The 20,255-nt window shown below is 38.0% G+C and overlaps 1 protein-coding gene across 1 annotated transcript; it reads right to left on the reverse strand.

Annotated features, from left to right (window-relative positions):
* Window positions 1–15,578: 15,578 nt before the first annotated feature.
* BBS12 (Bardet-Biedl syndrome 12) lies at window positions 15,579–20,255 on the reverse strand. Its single transcript, XM_031941335.1, has 2 exons — window positions 20,074–20,255; window positions 15,579–18,993 (listed from the first exon to the last, which is right to left on the reverse strand). Exon 2 carries the CDS (start codon window positions 18,712–18,714, stop codon window positions 16,627–16,629), a length of 2,088 nt encoding a protein of 695 aa, XP_031797195.1. The 5' UTR covers window positions 18,715–18,993; window positions 20,074–20,255; the 3' UTR covers window positions 15,579–16,626.

Consider the following 20,255-nt stretch of genomic DNA (forward strand, 5'->3'; position numbering starts at 1 on the left):
AACTCAATATTAAACAAGCTATATTAAGAAAGAGTGTTTTTAGAAGGGGAAAGTGTAGAAGTCCTGCCCTGGAAGTATCATGTTAAATTCTGTGCCCCCTGAGTCTGCCTGTGATATTTAAGGAAGGACATTGACCACCCAAAGTGTGTACAGAGGAGAGAAACAAGGACTGGAGACCATACCATATTAGGATTTGTTTAGCCTGGAGAAGAAAAATCTTTGGAGGAGAATGGAACAGATATGGGATCTCTTTCAAAGATGAAATATATATATATGGACAAAATTAGAAATGATTTTGAGTGTTTCAGAGAAAAAGAAAATTGGAACACTACATACACACACATAACACACACACACACACACACACACACACACACACACACACTGGTGGGTTTTCAGAAGAGGCTGGATCATCATTTTTGGCAATACTATAGAAAAGATAAATGGTCAATTATGGTTTGGAGTATGGGTCCAATTCTCTTTCTACTGTACTTCATGGCCTCCAAGAACCAGGAACTTTCTTCCATGAAAGCTGAGAAAACATCTTTGATATTTCTACCTACCCTCCTCCCTCATCATCATCATCCCAATGAAGTCAAGTTGATCTAATTCATATTTGGACATTTGCAATATTGATTGCCTACTGAGGCCTTAATTAGTTGTAAAGAATATGCTTTAGCAAAATATATAAACTTGGATATATATAATGTCCTTTTCTTTTTTTAGTATGGATTTTGATTTTTCATAAAATCATTCATTTGAAGAGGCATTTGTCACCAGCACCAATGGCAGATAGAAAAAATTGTTTAATTTTTCATTTTCAGAGGAAAAAAATCCTACAAAGTCAGAAAAATAACATTAATTAAAGACCCCTCATTTACTGATTTGGAAATCCTTGCTCAAGTCAAAATAAACACTGCATGTGTGTGGCCAGCAAAGGGCATCAATTTGGCGTATCACCAGAATCACTCTTAATGGGAAGAAAAGGGAAAACTGATGGTTTTCTGAAGACATTTATTAAAGGAAACTGCTATCTGAGCTCCAAATCATTTATTACAAGCTTTGGCTAGTATCTCTCTCTGCACACTCATGTTCTTTAAGTGGGGTGGTTACTAAGTCACCACCCTTATTTGTAGATTTTAAACCATATTTGCGGAACTGTTTTGTAGATTCACTTGAACTGCTAAGAGAAATCAGAAGATATATACCATTTTCCTCTTGCAAACTCTCTAGGACTCTGAAAAACTTCCAAGGTCTCTTCATATTTTTCACCCTTGATACACTGGTCTCATGATCATAATACAGTTAATGGGCTGATCCACCATTTTCATGAAAAAGATCAACATCAAAATTGTGGGTATGCATTGCCTTCTATTGTTTCTCTCCTGATGACTGATTTCGTTTAGAACCAATTCTTTCAGTTCTGGGAAGCTAGGAATACATTTCTGGATTTTCAAAATGGCCATGTTTTCCTTTCTCTTCTTGAGTCACCATGGTCATTGTTTCTTCTTATTTCAAGAGTGTGGAAGGAATGACTAGATGACTTGAGAAAGAATAGATAGATAGTTGGTTAAGTGAGGATGACTAGGCGATTTTATGTACAGGGGCTTGACAGTGATGGGCTGTAACCATAAGGAAAAGAAAAGAAAATGAAAGTCTCACTAGAAGACTGATTGGGCCAGCCAAGAAGACAACTGGGAGATCAATGGTAGGGTGGAGCACATCCGTGAAGAATTTTAAAACAAAGCACATAATTCCATAGTTAAAACCACAAAGACATGCTTGCTGTTTCTCACACATGACACATAATTTCCTGCCTCCATGATTTTGCACTGGTTGTCCCCTCTCCCTGGAGTGCCCTTCCTTAAATGAGGCAGGTATGTGCAAAGGTAATAGACTCATTCTTTCCTCCAGAGTCATCTGGGTCCATGGCAAGCTATAGATCAGGATGATTAAAGATGATTAAAGAGGGAGGGAGGGAAGGGAGAAGGAAGGAGGGAAGGAGGGAAAGAGGAAAGAAGGAAGTAAGGAAAGAGAAAGGGAGGGAGGGAGGAAGTGAGGAAGGGAGGAAGAGAGGAAGGATGAATTGCCCAATTGGAACTGGCCAATTGGGATCCCACTGGGCAGCTACTACTACTCACAGATTATTGTTTGTGCTTTGTTCTAGAAGAGGACCAATAACATCAGAAAGGTGAACTTATTTATATACAGAGAATCAAAGATTTGCGGATGAAAAGTACATTAGAGTTCACCAAGTTCCACCCACTCCTTTTACAAATAAAAATGATTAAGTGATTTGTGAAGAATCCTGTATGTGTCTGAGTCAGAATTTGAACTCTGGTCTTCCTGATTCCTAATCCAACATGCCAAATGTATGCCATGATATGTTTTTCCTCCCCATTAAAACATCAGTTTTATGAGGTCAGCAACTTATTTTTTTTTTTGCTATAGCTCTTAGTATAGTGGTATTAATACATATGATACACTTAACAAAGACTAGTTGACTAGCATTTATATAGTACTTTAAAGCTTGCAAAATGCTTTACCAAACATTTGATCCATACAAAAACTGTAGTGCTTATTATGACTTCCATTGTACAGATAAGAAGAGTGAGATATAGAGAGGTTGTTTGGGCTTGCCCAGGGTCACGAGGGTAGTGAATATTTCAGGAAGTATTTGAACCCAGATATTCTTTTTTTTTTTAATTTCATTTATTTATTTACTTATTTTTATTATTACAGCTTTTTATTTACAAGACATATGCATGGGTAATTTTTCAGCATTGACAATTGCAAAACCTTTTGTTCCAACTTTTGCCCTCCTTCCCTCCACCCCTTCCCCCCAACCCAGACACTCTTAATGCCAAATCCAGCTCTCTACCCATTGTGCCACCTGGCTGCCTTAATGAAGAGAATGATTAAAGTGAGTTGAGAATATGAGGTCCCATTTCTAGATGTAAAGTAGCAGATATCACTTTCTTGTTGCTGTCACTTTTCTAAAAATATAAACCATAACTCTAAGAAAGCCATAGAAGAAAAAATATTGCAGGAACCAATGCAAAATTCAATATGAATAAAATATCTATTAGCCCAGCCAAGGAAGGCTGAATTGTTGGCTGAGTTCTAGTTATGTTCACAGAGCCTAGAGAAAAGAAACTGTCAAAAGAACACTAAGTGAAGCCAGTGATTACATCAGGCTTTTTAACTTTGAGAAAGATAGGCTGGGAAAAATACCAAGGAGCTGAGTGAGGATATTCAATGCAAACTGAAGGGAAAAAGTGAAACTCTAATACCAAAATGCAAGTATATTCATAAAAGCTAGAGGATAAGTTGAATTTTTCTAGCTAGTTCATCCGTCAGTCAATAAACATGCATTTATTTAGCACTTACTATATTCCCACAACTGTATGAAGTGCTTTATATACAAAAACAAAATAAAAACAATCCTTATCCTCAAGGATCTTACATTTTAATGAGGGAGACATAAAAATGTGTGCACGTATCTGTATATACATGTATATATCTATGCATTTGTGCATGTGTGTGTGTGTGTGTTTCCAGTGTCTCTGCCACAAAAATCCCCAAGTGGAGTCACAAAGATTCAGACATGAATGAAAAGGACTGAACAACCACCAAAAAAAACCATATGTATATATACATACACACACACACACACACACACACACACACACATATATATATATATATATATATGAAATTGACTTGGCCACTCAAATTACCTGAGTCCATTTAGAGGGACAAAATATCTGATATCTTTACTAGGTGAGAAAACAGTTTCGTTTGCTCACAAAGTATAAACGAGTCCTAAATGTGACAGGAATTTTGTTTGTTTTGGATGAATGATCTGATCACATCCTTTCACCACCTGATCTGGAAGAGAGGATCCAAGCATTTGCAGCCTCCTGGTAGAAAGCTCTAACTCAGGCCCAGGTGAGAAGGGGAGATTGATTTGGCTTCCACCTCAGCCTTAGTCTTCCTACCTATGGTCAGAGAAGAGTCCCATAAACTTTGGATAATCAGAGGAGTTGGACTTTCCTTCCCTTGGTGCCTCAGTAGCTCCTTCGGGATGGCAACAGTCACAGTGACAGCAATAGCTACATTGGGAGTTGGGGACAGACAGACTGGCTGTGAGAGGCAAAGGCATTATCTGAGTCTCTAATAAGAAGTCTAGCAGAAAAGCAACATCATTCCTAAGGGAAAGACCATCAGGACTCCAACAAAATGGTTTCAAAGAGTTGTTATCCCTTTGATAAATGTGCTCCCTAAACTTAACCCCATTTTCCCCTAAACTCTGGATGGGGGAAGGGTATGTCAAAGACTTTTAGACACTCCCCACTCCCTTTAAGCGTATAGTTTTTATCCTACACCTCTATAACTTTGGACAAATTCCTGTGTCTCTCTGAGCCTTAGTTTATTCTATGTTATTTAAGTTAATGGAGTAGAATTCTAATATTAAGTGCATTAGAGAGAAATAAAACAGTTTATAACAAGATTCCAAGGAAGGGTAGGTAGTTCAAGTCAAGTTTCTAAAAGGGATGGGGTTTGGCCTGGGTTGTAAAGAAAAAATAAAAAAGGGAGAAGGATAGCATTCTAGAAGATACAGCATCAGTTAGGATCAGAGGCAGAAGAGGACAATGGAGGAGGGTAACTGGGAAGTCATCCAATTTGGCTAGAGTATGTGCCTTTTAAACATTTTCATAAGAATACAAAATGATTTCTACTTTAGCTAGATGTTTTAATAACATTTAGGATAAATTAATGGGAAAATAATTCTTAGTACACGGACAGTTTCATTATCCGGCTCTTGTTTATAGGTTTTATTTTTCTACTCAGACTTGGAAGTTTGGCAGGATCCCAACAAGGGCTTTGCACCCATAGTACTGAAGATTTCTGGGCTCATCAACTTTCTCCCATCTGTTTAGTGTTATTGGACCTATGTTTGAAAAAGAGAGAGATTAAGATGGGATTTGGCTCCCTAACCTACACTATTCTTTGTCCAGTCTCCCTTTCCTTAAGAGACCTTGTTTTCCAGTGAAAGCTTCTCTACCTTGACACTGAAGTCTAGAAAATTATTTTTCATCAAGTAAATTGTAGAGCTGGATAGGGTCTTGGGATTCATCCAGTCTAACCTTCTCTTCTTTACAGATGTGGAAATTGAGCTCAGAGACGCTTGCCCAAAATTGCATAGCTAATAAACAGAACAGGGACTGTACAATCAAGGTTGCTCAGTCTCTTGCTCAGTGCTTTTAATAGTACTCAACACATGATTTTATTTATCTTTCTAAATAGAGTGATACAGTTGATTAATAATTATGGATGCAAAGTGCCTTCTTCACCATGACCCTATGAGGTAACATTATTCTTGAGGAAATCAAGGCTCAGATAAAGGAGATTATTTGCCCTAAATTAAGGTGGAGCTAGAGTTTAAGCCCCATCTCCAGGTTAAGGTAACTAATATAAGTGGGAAAACTGGGGCCTAAAGAATTAAAGTTAATTTTCCAGAGTCATACAGATAGAAACAGTATTATATTGGTTAAGGAAATTGAGTAAAGCATTGTTGTTGTTCAGTCATTTTTGATTTTGTGACTTATTGTGACCCCATTTGGAGTATTCCTGGCAAAAATACTGGAGTGGTTTGCCATTTCATTCTCCAGTATATTTTACAGAGGAGGAAACAGAGGCAAATAGGGTTAAGTGACTTGACCAGCATCATACAGCTAGTGTCTGAGGCCACGTTTGAACTCAGGTAGATGAATCTTCTAAACCAAATGCTCTATGCACTGCACCACATAGCAGCCCCTTTAAAAGATAGAGAAAGGCATTTTAAACCAAAAAAGACAAGGGGAGCTTGTTTTGTTTGCTAGAGAAATAATTGTTAACTAATGTATTATTGTAAGAGACATTTGTGCTTTCAGGAACTAATTTTAGTAGTTGGAACCACTGGTGAGCTTCTGGGAAAAGTCATCATGGCCTAATACTAAGGAGTATAGAAAGAGATGATAAAGATAATGAAAGCCAAGGGAAAACTGACCTATCCAGAAAAAAACAAAAGAACTTAATTCTCAATGTTTGGGTGCAAGTGAAATTTTTTTTAATTTAAGAATAAAAATCTTGTGTTAATAAGTTGTAAACACCAAAGAGGAGGAAAAATAGAAAGTAATACAATGAAATGAAAGAAAATAATAATCCCTTTTGTAACAGGTTGTCTTTCAGGGTTCACTTTATAAGGTCAACAGGATAGACACCCACTCCCTCTTGGGTGGCTCCCAGCTTTGGAATGTGGACATCACCAGTCTTTTCCAGTGAATCCCTTTTCTCCCCACCAGTCTAGAGACCTACTTTCTAACACCTCCCCTAGCTCCACCCAAAAGAAGCATCTTTTTGATCCTAAGTGGAAAGGAACAATGAAGGGATAGTCCAGCCCCACTAGAGAGCTATTTTTAAGTCCAGTTTTAGTATAAGGAAGAAAGAGAACCAGATCTATATGACCATCTGATCTTTCCTTATTTTGAGGGAAATCACCAAAGTGTAGAAATTAATAAAATTATTTTTCATATAAATCAGGAACCCCCAGTTGAGATAGAATCCCAAAGAATTAGAGTCTCTGCTTTTGGTCCCATTTCACTTCCTTATGTATACATGGGTGACAATACACAGAAAGGTTTCCCCTTTCATATCAGTGAAGTGCACAGAAAGAAACAGGATGACATATTAGTGTCTAGACAGCATTAATCTGGATTAAACTGAAAGGGGGAATGAACTTTAAAGAATAGGAAAACTTTGGAATTGGTATCTTCCTTCTTGGATAGGGATAGGGGGAGGAGAGACATGTGGTGCCTTAGATCAAAGGCTCAGCAAACTGTGGCCTGAAGCCCAAATTTCTCAGTAAGCTAAAATGATTTCTACATTTTTAAATAAATGTATTTTTAAATGTAAAAAACATTCTTATCTCTCCTTACAAAAACATGTGGAGGCTAGATTGGAGTCATTGTATTTTGCTGACCCCTTAAATTATCCCATCGGGCCTCCAAAGGCAGAGGCAGCTGAAGCCCACAGAATACGTCAACATCACAACAAAACAAAAATAAGTTTTTTTAAAAAATCCCATTCAGTCTCTATAGTCCCCCACTTGACTCATCCCAAACTGTGGTCTTGTCATGGACTTAACCAATTTAAATGTCATCCTGCTTGCTCACTTCTTGCTCATTCTAATGAGATTTTCCTTCTACTTTTTCTCCAGGATGAGGGAAGAGCAAACTGTTATTTCCCAAGGAAATGGCAAGGAAACTAATTCAAAATATATACAAAGTAATTTCCAGGATGAGGGAAAGAAAAGGGGAAGGAGGGTAATAGCAACTTAGATTAGAATAAGCTTCCTGTAGGAAGCAGCATCAATATCTTTTAACCATTTTTTTTTTACTGTAGAAAGATAACTCTCCCCTAAACTATCTCAACCTCTAGGGAGAGTAGGTTCAAACCTAACATAATTTCTAAGTTGTTTTTGGCTCACAAAGTTTACTTCTAAAGTATTTCATGAAAGTAGGGATTCTGAAAGATGGAGGTGAAAGGGAATGCATTCCAAACATGAGGGACAGCCTCTTCAAAGGTACACAGATGGGACTGGGAAGGTTGAATATGAAGGACAGCAAATAGGTAAATTTTACTGGAATGTAGAATGCATGAAGTAAAGTAATAATAGTATCACAGAAGTAGACAGAGAAGAAACATTAAACATTTGCTATGGGCCAGACATTGTGCTAAATACATAAAAGACATAAAATAGAGCTGAAAAAGGAGAATGGGAAGAGAAAGAGTCTTCACTGGAGAAGGGCAGGGTGAGGTTTGGAGTCAGAAATATGGCCAGTCTCTGCCTGTCTCCAAAATGGTGGCTCTGGAAGGAATCCATCAATGGGAGAAGGGAAGAAGGGATGATAGAGGGATATTCCAGAATGAGAAGACCTCAGGCACTGAGGAGAATTCTAGCATAAGAAGACAAGTTTAGTGATAATGGAGAAATCCAAAGAGTTAGAATAGCCAGGAAGGAAGTATGGCTTGCCTGGATCCATCCCTAAAATGGTCTGTAGAGCTAAAAGAACTTCTTCAAATCCTATCGCCAACACACCCCACCTTTACAGATGAAGAAATGAGACCCAATAAGGTCAGCTTGCCCCAGGTCATATAGATAGCATCAGAGATGGTGTTTGAACTTAGATCCTCCCAGTCCAAAGCAGGAGCTCTTTTACTGTATGAGGATAACTCAGTAGGCTACTGGAAGTAGACAGGAGACAGATCACAAAAAACTTAAAAAGCCAAACGGAAGAATCTGTATTTAATTTCCTAGACAAGGGGAGTTCCTAAAGCTTTCTGAAGAGTGGAGAACAGTGTGATCAAACTTGTGTAACTGAAAAGTTGGGTGCAGGATAGAGTGGAGACTAGTAGGGCACAGACCAATTAATAGATATTATAATTGTCTAAGCAAGATAGATCCATCAATCCATCAATCATCAAGCATTTATTAAGTATGACAAGCACTAAGAATACAAAGAAAAAGGAAAACTGTCCCTGCTTTCAAGAAATTCAGATTCAATTGAATCATTTCATTTGTATACATGGGGAAGCTTTTAACTGGAGTGGTTGCCATGTAAGTAAAGAGGAGACAGAAGTGACATGTGTGAAAATTGAATCAACAAGACCGGAGCCTTAATTGGATGGGAGCGGTGACTAAAAGGGAAGAGAATAGGATCACTTCAGGGTGATGAACCTGAGTGACTGGAAGGACAATGGGGCCTTAGACACAAATAGATAATTTAGGAATAGGGCAAGAGAAATAAGTTTAGTTGTGGGCATGTTAGGTTAGCAGTTGGTGATGAGCAACTGAGGCAGTAAAGAGGAAAAACCACTGAATAGATTTAAACAACCTTGGTTCATATACTGTCTCTGATACTTAGAACCTGTGTGTCCCTATTAAACAACTTGGATAACCACCCCGAAACTCAATTTCCTTCTCTATAAATGAAAATTGGAATTTTAGAGCTATAATCCTTTGAAGCTTTGATCTAGGAGTGAAATGGAGACTGAAGATAACTATTTGGTAGACTCCCAGCTCAATTTCCCAGAATGAGAGAGGCTATGTTTCCTTCTGAGCATCCTAGAGGTATCCTTGAGGGTTTGGGAGTGTCTGCCTTCATTCTTGAGGGCCACCTTCCCCACCCAACACAATAGTTTAGCTAGGAGTGATTAGCGCATCAATACCTTTTAACCAATTAACATTATTATTATTATTTTTTTAAGTGTAGAAGGATAACAAAAACAGAAATGTATTTCCCCTTCCCCCAATACTTGGGGCACACTTTCCCCTAAACTATCTCAAACTCTAAGGAGAATAGGTTCAAACTTAACACAATTTCTAAGTTGTTTTTGGCTCATAAAGTTCACTTCTAAATATGGCATGGCCAATGGATATATGAGTATCCTTCCCTTCTTCTGCTGGCCTGGGTTGGGTTTGCTCCTCATTATTTGGCTCAAAGGAAATCTCACCATGAATTCTGCTACCAGACTTCTGGTGACTCATTCTCCTGACCTTTCAAAGTTCTCAATGTTTGCAGCCATCTTCATCATCCTTCAATCCAAAATAGGACAAAACAAATGGAAAGAGGAAAATTACAGATGCTTGTATATATAGGCTATATGCCAGTCTCAGATAAGGAGGATGGAAGACCTCTTCTCTGCTACAGCATTGTTTTCACTCAAATACTGAAGGGGTAAGGGGTTTGGCTTCTTGGAATAGGGGAGATCTGCAAATGTTTGTAAGCAATAGAGAATGATTTTGTGCATAAATAAAGATGAAAAACTGGGGAAAGAGAGATGATGAAAAGGACAAAGTTCTAGAAGAGACAAGAGAAGATGGAATAATGGGCACAAGTGGAGATCTTGGGGATTGGAAGAGAATGGCCATCACTTTTTGAAACTAGAGTGAAGGAAAATAGAATTGGTGATAATTTGCAGTAGAGTTGGGGAGAACTCCCAAAAGCCTCAATTATTTTTTCAGGGAAATATTTGATGAAATATTCTCCAGAGAGGGAGAAAGTGATATGAGAAATTTAAGGAGAGAAAGATAGATTTGGGACAGAAATTGAAGGCAACAGGTAGTTTTCTAGAATTGGTTTGTAGCATTAAGGGTCCAATGGACATCCCTTTGCAGGGGGTAGAATTAGCACAGTCATGTGACTTCCTCCACTGCTATTCAGGGATCTAGGAATAGAAAATGTTAATGATGCCTCAGGTTTGAGGTTTGGAAAAGAATGAATGGCAATAGGGCATCCCTAGTGCTTAGTTCAGTGCCTGGCACATAATGAGTACTTGATAAATGTTTATTCTTAATTTTCTCTTCCTTTTTGCTTATTTTAGATTTTTTACTTCTTGTGTGTACAAACACACATTGCCAAAATATAAAAATAAGAGATTAAGGAAATAAATATTAATCTCTTATTTTTATATTTTGTCAATGTGTGTTTGTAGGGATATGATTGTTTTTCTGAGGACTACATTGACTACATCTCAGAACTTTGGCTGCTGTTTCATCATAATTTTCTTTCATATAATTGTGTATATGTATATAATACATATTTCATTTCTGCTTTTTGTCTTATTTCTGCTTTGTAGTATATAAAGTATATGCTACTATTTTTGTCTTCTATTATCTTTTCCTCTAAGCACTTAGATGTCATGGTTGTTGAATATGTAGTATTTCATCATCCCTGGGATGTTTAAACATGATACAATTTATCTCTTTTAGCACCTATTTTTGTGATGCCAGAGAAACTAAGGCAAGATAGAGATAACAGAGTTTTTAATATTTTATTTGAGAGGGAGAGATTGTTCTAGGGGCATGCTGCCCCAGGTCTGATGTCTCAAAGCATCCAGCAGCGAATGTGAGTTCTCAATGACATATATATGACTCTAAGCTCAGATAGCTAAACAAAAGGGGAAAGGGTCCAAACTCCGGTGAGCAGGAATCTCCAGGCAGGGACCATCAATCTGGTTCTGACAGGTTGGGGATAGGACCATAAATCTTACAAATTGGGAGGACTAAGGTGTCCAACTAGAACCAAGAAGTCTAGGCCTTAGAGATACCAATTAGGGATCTGAAATAGGACATCTGGAGTCTTATCTTCTGGAATGTCAGGTCTCCACAGCACTAATTATCTCAGTTCTAATGAGCAGAAAAGAAGGGTTGCAACCAGGGGGATTGAGGCAGAACAATTCAAGGAAATGAGGAAGCAGTTTAGGAAAACTGCAATTTTTGCAGTGAACAATTTAGTGAAACTGAGGCAGGACAATAAAAGGGAATTGTGGCACAACATTTTTACTGTTGACTTAACCTAAGGTCATGATTAGCACTCTTGCATTTTTAAATTGGATGAGGCAAAATAAATTCTACTTCAATCCTTCCTTTTAATTGTGAATCTTTATGCATTGTATGCTTCTTGTACATAAAAAGACTTGGAAGTTCTGGACTTTGTAATATTTTGGGACACTTTCAATTCAGAGTTTCTTTCTTTTAGGATATCACAAGTGGATTCCCTATATTCTTTGTTCTAATAGATTTGGACAATTTTTCCTCCTATCATTTCTTGAAATATAGTATATAGGTTTTTTTCCCTGATATTTTCCAAGGAGTCCAATTTTTCTTTTACTTCATTTTCAAGTCAGCTTTTAAAAGTTATATCTTACCTGTTCTAATTTTTCAACCTTTGTTCTAATATTTCTTGTCTCATTGAGTTCTATTCACTTTATCCTACTTTTTTCAGAAAATACACTCATTTTTTCCCTCCTTTTTATGCCATTTATTCTCCTTTCATTTTCCCCTCAAGAACTTTAAAAAAAATCTTCCAATCACTCTTGGAATCAGTGTGTCTGTCTCTGTCTCTGTCTTTCTAAGTCTGTCTGTCTGTGTGTCTCTTTCTCTCTGTGTGTCAAGTTCTACTTGTTCTTATGTAGTTACTCTTCTCTGGGTCTTAGGCTTCTCTTAAACCACAATATTTATCCACTTATGTTTATTCAAAGTTCTAAATCCAGTCCTTAGACCGTATATTTGTGCAAGGACCAGCCTGCCTCCCCCCACACTCAGGTATCATTAGGGAGACACTTCTTGTTCCATCCTCTCTGAAATGTGGATGCCACTGTTGGGGCTCTGACATAGTTCTAAATGGGATGACTAGAAACCAGGATCTATCCTCTGTCCTGATTCATGACTTCTTCTGTCTCCCAGTAGCCTAACATGGATGCTGAGCTTCATGCATTCACCCACTGAAAGCCGGCCTTTTTTTCCCTGAAGTTTCAGGCATCTTGACCTACTTTGTGGTGACCTACTTAGATATCGATAACCTGCTGGAAGGACAGCAGAAGATACTTTTATCTTCTGCTGTCCTTCCAGGAGGTTAGAGATAAACTTCTGCTGAACTTCAAGCTTTGCTTGCCCCAAATCAGGCTTGGCTTCCTGCCCCCTTGATATTTTCTTGTGTAATCCTAAACTAGATGGAGGAGCATATTGATTATTGGTCATTGTTTCATTTGTCAAGTGAGCTGTCCTCATCCAGGACCTTCCACATTCTCATCTTAACCAGAAATGTGAAACCAGATTCTTGAATTCTTGAGGATATACAAGGGAAGAAGTAGAAGAATCAGCAAATTTTCAATCATTATACAGAATTCTTTGAAGAGAGTACCTATAGCTATAAGAAGCAATTTATTTTTATGAGGAAAGAAAATATCAAATAAAGCAAAGACTTAAGAATTACCCAGGGAAAGGTAGATTTGAAAATAATGAGAAAGAAATACAATGTTATGTTTTTTGAAAAGACTTAGCCATTCTCAAGACTGGGGAAGGGGTGGGGATTCTGGTGAAGAGGTGTTAGAATGTTTGGTGGATTGGTGATGACTCTTCAACAAAGAGAACAAAAATACACATAAATAGTAAAGGTTAATGAAAATTCTTATTGACTTTAAAAAAAAATTTTATTGATGCAAATTGGCATTAAGTAGACTAGGAGAACAATGTACACAATGTACAGCAATATTGTAAGATTGTCAATTGCGAATGACTTAGCTATTAAGCTAAAACAATTTTATGAGGGAAAATGTTACCTATGTCCAAAGAAAGAATTAATGAATTCTGAGTACAGATGAAAGAAAATTTTTACTTGATTTTTCTTGGATTATAATTTTGGTCCATTTATTTTTACAACTTGACTAATATGGAAATGCATTTTGCATGACTACACATATCAAATAGAGGTGGGTGGGGAGAGAAAGAATTTGGAACTCAATTTTAAAAGATAGTTGATAAAAATTGTTTTTACATGTAATTGGGGGGAAGAAAATATTAAATGAAATTTGAAAAATCAGTTATATTTCATACATGAGCCAGTCATATCAATTAGAATGGATGTTTCTTTTCTACAAGATAATTTTTAGGAATATTCATATTCTCCAGTCATGAACCTGAGAAATTAATGATAGAATAGAAATTGATTAATGTAGCAGTGAATAAAAATCAAAAGCCCGAGTATTGAAAAATCCTAACATTTTCACTATATTCTGGAAGGTAATCTTAGTTTTAAAAAATTCTCTCCCTTGAAGATTGGATATGCAGAATTGTAGCCATGTTAAATTAAGTAAAGGACATTTGCAGAAATCTGGAATAGTCCTGACTAAAGAAATGCTGAAAGGAAAAAGCAAAATATGAGTGCTGAAAAGTAGATTGAAAGGAATAGCCCAGGGAACTGAACTCAAGGAAAGAAAGCCAATTAAGTTTTCCTTTCTTTTTTTTTCATTCTTGGAAATCAATTTTAATGAGAAACTGATGGAATGGTATCTTCTATGCACATTTGTTGATCAGAGACCAAAGTCAGTTAACCAACATCTCAAAGTTTTGTGGTGATAAGAGGTCAGGATGATAGTAGCAAGAAATCTGGTGTTTTCATCATATGTAAATATTCTAGAAATTGAATAATTTAATGAATGACTAGTCCCTACTCATCAACTTTGTTCCAGGTGGTTATGCACCTCTCTTAGAGACATAAGAGGCACTGAGTTTAAAAGTAGTACTGACTACAGATTTCTTCCTTCACAATGTTGATTTTTGGATCATCAACATTTATCTTTTAGCTATTTATATGGGGAAAGAGAATATTATTTTCTGCTGCATTTTTGTCATGGGTTATTAGAAAAATTTGGTAAATAAGAAACTCAGTACTGGTAACTGAGCTTGATGATTAAAGAATGACCAAATGATAGAGAGGACTACAAGACCAAAGGTAAGGAAAATAATGCAAGCTCTAACCAGCTGGGCATGAGGGTCTCAATAGAATTTAATAAAGCTAAACTGAGAAGCAGAATTCTGAGCTTTTATCAATTTAATAGCAGGAAACAAACTTGGGTCAAATGGCTATCTGTTAGGCCAATGACCCATAGGAGAAGGCACAGTTCTTTGCAATTAGCTATAGGGCTAGCAGCTTCATGGGGGTGAAGACAATACGATTGGCTAGAAATTAGGAATGGGGGGGCTAGCCACAATCCCCATTCTCCTGTGACTTAGAAATAGTAGTCGTCTAGGTCTACCTGCAAATTCAGAAATAAAGGATCAGACTTTTTATATAGCAAACCAGTCATCTTGAAGGATAGCTTAGTGGTGTAAAGATCCTAGACCAGACTCCTTGGTGTCCACCTGAATAACTCAAGGATAACAGACTTCTTTGAGGCAAAAATAAACATGATTAGCAGGAGAACTAAACTTTTAAACTTAGTTCACAGTAAAAAAAAAATAATAATAAAGCAATCACACAGGTCAGAAATACAGAATAGGATCGATTGGAGTAGAATCAATTATAAAATCATATGGAATCAATTTAATTTCTTCACTGGAAAGCATAGGTGGTTGTGATTGTATACAGTCTTTAAGCTAATAAAGATATCAGCCCCATGTCCATTGATTGCCCAGGAATGAAAGGGTGAACAAACATGATATGAACTTGATGAAACACCAACCCCTCCCCCCCCCAAAAAAAATAAAATGCAATACATTGCTGCATCTCAGGTTCCAATGTTGTATCTTCCATATAATCTGAATGTCAGGATTAAGGTTATTAAAGGTTTCCACTCAAAATATCAAAACTTTGGATTTACACATTCGTTTACAGAGGGACAAAAGCTTAGAAATTAGTGATAAGAACAAGATCTATAAATGGGGGATAACTGGAACTAAATCTATGTTTTACTGAAAAGGCAATTTTCTTTGGTGTGGAGGGAGCTTTGTTATCTTGTTTGAAAGGTTTATTCTGGGGTAATTCTTAGAACTGGAATGACCAAGAACATCTGGAATATATCTTACAAAGCTGTTTTTCTCTGCCCTGGGACTGATAGGAAGTATGAACTGATTGGCGTATGGAACTTACTGAACAAGCTGTACTCTATGTGCTTGCATAGCCTAATCTTGTCCTATATAAGAGTTTTGTCTTCACTGTATAGCCAAAAAGGAGAGACACTTGGAGATCATCTTCCTTGTCTTGACAACAATTAGTATTATTTAGATACTAAAAAGACCAAATTTATTGTGGCTGTATACATTTAAAAAGCAAATTTATCTCGTGGCTGTATACATTTAAAAAGCAAATTTATCTCAATAACTTCAAGATTTAGAAAATATCTGAGTAACATACAGATAACTTAGCATATAAACCCAATATACAAAAATACGAATTTACAAAATCTAAAATTTGGGAGATTTTTTTCATACCAAATGGACTTTTTACATAGTGATTTCTCTTATTACATGTAATGATCCAATTTTTAAAATTCAACTTATAAACACATAAGTATAGTATGTACAACAAAGTAAAATGTACTTTAATACTAGAGATAATAAAATCTCAAGGATATTTTAACCAAAAAACAAAGTCTGAGTGTATACAAAAAGGCAAAACCTATGACTTTAACCAGTTAAAGTGCAGACCTTCTCTCCAAAACCACTTTAATCCATAATATTCTGCCTCTACAGCTTTAAACAAACAAAAGAAAAACAAAAATAGAAATAAAGCTCAACTAATGAATTGTGTAATTTTTTTCAGATGACATAGGTTTAAACCCATCACTAAATAAGACAAATTCTTTCACTTGTCACACTGAACCTTATACATTCTTTTTTTTCTCCAAATAAAATGAAAAAGTTGACAATCCAATTACTTTTTTTTTTCCAGCATATAAATGTTGGCCTCTCATCTGGAAAAAAAAAAATTTATTGGTCTTACTCTTGGTATAGGAGGTAGGTTGCTTTTATAATATGAAAAGTTCTTTAATAAAACATGTAGGCAAGATCCAGGTCCAGAACTTATTTAGCTAAATTCTGATAATGTTCTTTTGAAGATTAAGCAGCAAAAGTATCTCAAGTTTCTCATTTACTGTTAGGAAGAGAAGGGCATTAAATTTTTTTTTTCTTCTTGGTACTTATTACATCTATATTCAACATAAATGGTATAGTGGCTACTATTTTACTTGTGGAGAAAATCCTGGATTTTCTTTAAAGGTGTTTATTATCATGGTACAGAACTACAATAACAACAATTCTTCAGTCTCCTGTGAGTTTAACTGTGTATACTCAGCCCCAGTAATAATTTCAGCATCTGTCTGAAGCACTAACAATACCAAATCTAATGCTCTGCGCCATGCCTCCATCTTTGGTGTAACAACATCATAGACCCTTAAAATTTCCTTTAGTTTACTGGGAAGACCTGAATTTAAAATACCACTAATCACTTTATTATATTCTTTCTGAAGGTATAATATGGGACAACCCGAGCCTGTAGTTTTTTGGAGAAAGTTTTGAATGAATGTGCTGGCTTCACTCTCTGAAGAGCAAGTGCCTGTGTTATACACAACTGATGAAAGGTATCTGTGCCATCCCCCCGCCAAGGCTTTAAGTACAGCCGGTCTATAAAGTTCCTGGGAAGAAGCCACCCATGAAGTTGTAAGAAGTTGTCCTGAACAATCCAGGTCTACTTTTTTATGCGACTGTTCTATCAGCCCCTGAAGATGGGAAAGGCATAAGACTTCCACAGCGCCCCCTCCAAGAAAGACCTTCTCATCCACTAGAGCATGGTACAAGCGATAAGCACAAGTCCAGAAGTGATCTTCCTTGGCTTGCATCTGTGCTATGATGGGGCTAGTGAGCACAGCTGTAACCAAAAGCACTCCTTCAGCTTTTATTAAAATAGCGACTCTTTTGCTTACATCTTTGGGGTTCAGTTGGCCTGCTCTCCACAAGCTCACATTGACATCACTTCCCACACAGTCTTCATTCAGCTGTGTAGCATAGGTGACCTGCACTGCTCCAGTGACCTCTGCAAAATCCTGCAACACATGATGACTCACTGGCCCAATTATCAGCAGGTTACTATGCATACATCGTTCCATTAAATTTTCAGACACATTTCCTCGCACCATCACTAGTTTTACATTTAACTGAGTTAATATCTCTAAAATATAGTCCACCCACTGTCTCTCTTGATCCGGCACACTTTCCAATTCAGTTTTAACTTTTCCCAGCCCATTAAATCCTAAGTGATGGTAATTCTCTTTGAAGTCACCATCAATAAGAACTACCCGCAAAGGCTGATTCTGGAGTTCTCTGATTATAGTTGTATAGTTTATTGATATTAGAGTAATATATCCAGAGTAGACACAAGAAAAGCTTTCTGGTATGCCTGGTAAACAGCAAGTGGAAATTTTTGAAATATCAAATCTAAATGGCACCGTACAATTCTTCTTCCTTACACGTACATTCTGATATTGACATTTGACTGCTGCTTCCACTAATGCCATACTGCTATGATCTCCATGACTCAGACCCACTGCCAACTGCACCAAATCATTGCATTTATGAGAGTTGTGATATTCTTCACTGCTTGTCTGATAAGACATATTTTCTGACTTATTAAAATGCCTGCTATGGCTTAGTCTTGATTTGCTGGTATAACTATTTGTAAACAGATTGGTTTGGGGAGCTTGCAACATAATTTGAGGTACAGATTGAGAATAAGAAGACCTAGAAGAAAATTCAGAAGAAGGCCTGGAAGAAAATGAAGGAGTGGATGCTTGAGAAGACACATCTTTTCTGAGCTTCTCTCTTTGTATCCAATCTGATGGAATCTGCACGAGAGGGCTGGGAATGATACTCAGGGTTCCAAGAAAAGGATATCTCCTTGTGTCTCCAGTGTTGTCCACTATATCTGTTGTCAATGAAATCTGAAGAGGAACAACTTCTTTCCTGCAAGACTTCAGGCCTTCTGACATCACTGACACTATGACTGAAATAGGGATGTCTTGCTGAAGACATTCTAGGGCAGCAGTGCTCCATGCTCCAGCAAGAAACAAGAGGGTATTGGTCCCAGTCCCATATGCATTCTTCTGTGACTGCACTGTTTCATGAAGAAGTTGTCCAACAGAACTATTTAAATCCAGATTTTCAAGAAGCCTCAAGATAGAACAGGTTAACACACTTTCATGAGATCTTTCACCTATAATAAACTTAGATGACTTTACTGGGCCTAGGAAACTTCGTCCTGTTTCTGTTAATGATGAAAGCTGCTGAAGTCCGATATGCTTCCTTCTGTTTATATTTCTGCAAGCCATGACCATGATTCAATAAGTCCCAATGAAATAAAAGCAACACCTTACACTCAACCAATGTTAATGCTAGTTATAAAACAGGCTGTTTCACACTGTCTGGAGCAGCTAAGATCCTGCTGACGGAGGCGTCATCCTTCAGTGTGAATGCACATGTGGTAGGAGCTATTATCTTATCCCTAAGATATGCTCTACCAATTTGCTGATATGCTGCTCCTTCTACAGGGAAGTCTTTTCCACTGATAGGACGCAATAAGCAGACTTGATTACATTTTGGTGAAATATTCTTTTCTGTAAAAGAAAAGTAAAGACCATATTTATTCAAATGAATCAAGGGACTAAGAGTAAATGAGCATGAAAAACCTCTATTTATATTGGCTCGCACATGTGTCAGAGCTATCATGGAACAGTGAATTAAGTGTTGGACTTAAAGTCAGAAAGAAGGGTGCTAATCCCACATGAGCTGGGTGACCTTGTATAATAAGTCACTTAACCTCTCTTTATTTGCCTCAGCCAGGCCAAAGGTCATAATTAGGTTAAAGTCTATTAGTGGAGGGAGTTTCCATACTAGGAGTGCCCTATGCTTATGAAGTCATAGATCATTTAGGCATTTATGCATATGTAAAATACGCTGACACACAAAACTATACAGATGACTCCAGAACTATATGCACAGGTGTATGTATACTTACACATGCATATGTGAGACATACATATATATACATAAATATGCATATATAAGATTATCTAGACGAACCCCTTACTTACTCTGAACTAACGTTCAGAGATATTTAGTGACTTGTCCTAATCCATCAATCAACATTCACTGAACACTATATACCAGGCACTCTCCGCTTAGGCCCTGGAAAACAGCAGGGAGGGAAGAGATTGAAACCCAGGTCTCCCTTCTGCGCTCCAGCTCGGATCCTGCATGTGCTCCGGTACAAAGGCCTTCCTCTCCCTGTGCCTCAGCTTACTTCTTTGTCAAACAGAGAGGAGATGGCGGTGGATAGGGCAGGTAGCTAGAGTAAATATAAGGAGCCAGAAGGACGGATGCACATACATAAAAGGCGCGCACACAGGCGCGCACGCACGCACGCACACTTTGTACAGGGCTGGTTCTTCACACATCCTTTCCCAGCGCCGCTCCCCGCAGGATGGCGGCCTCCCTCCCAAGCGGATTCCCCCCCCCCCCCCCCCGCGGGTTCCCCTCCCCCCCCCCGCGGGTTCCCCCGGGCCTGTAATGCCCGGGGCACACGCACACACACTCGCGTGGGCACAGCCGGGGCCTAACGGCCTCCCCAAGGCCTCTCCTGGCAGAGACCCGCGGTCACGCAGCACTTCTCCCTCTCCGTCCCGGGGTGACCTTACCTACGCTAGCTCCAGCCCGGCCTCTCCTCCCGCCAGGCCCACCGCTCTAGCAGCCAACCCCCTAGGTTCTAACTACGCATGTGTCCCGGGGAAAAGCGCCGTCGCTAGGCAACCGGGAGGCGCCCCTACGCTACGGAGTCGGTTAACTCTCGGGATGGGGGTGGGAGGGCGGAGGAACGGTC

This window comes from Sarcophilus harrisii, chromosome 6, assembly GCF_902635505.1.
Source record: "Sarcophilus harrisii chromosome 6, mSarHar1.11, whole genome shotgun sequence".
Taxonomy (NCBI): Eukaryota; Metazoa; Chordata; class Mammalia; order Dasyuromorphia; family Dasyuridae; genus Sarcophilus; species Sarcophilus harrisii.

Excerpts from the sequence above, each read along its gene's own strand:
- BBS12 (XM_031941335.1), bottom strand. The coding sequence starts at position 18,714 with ATGGTCATGGCTTGCAGAAATATAAACAGAAGGAAGCATATCGGACTT.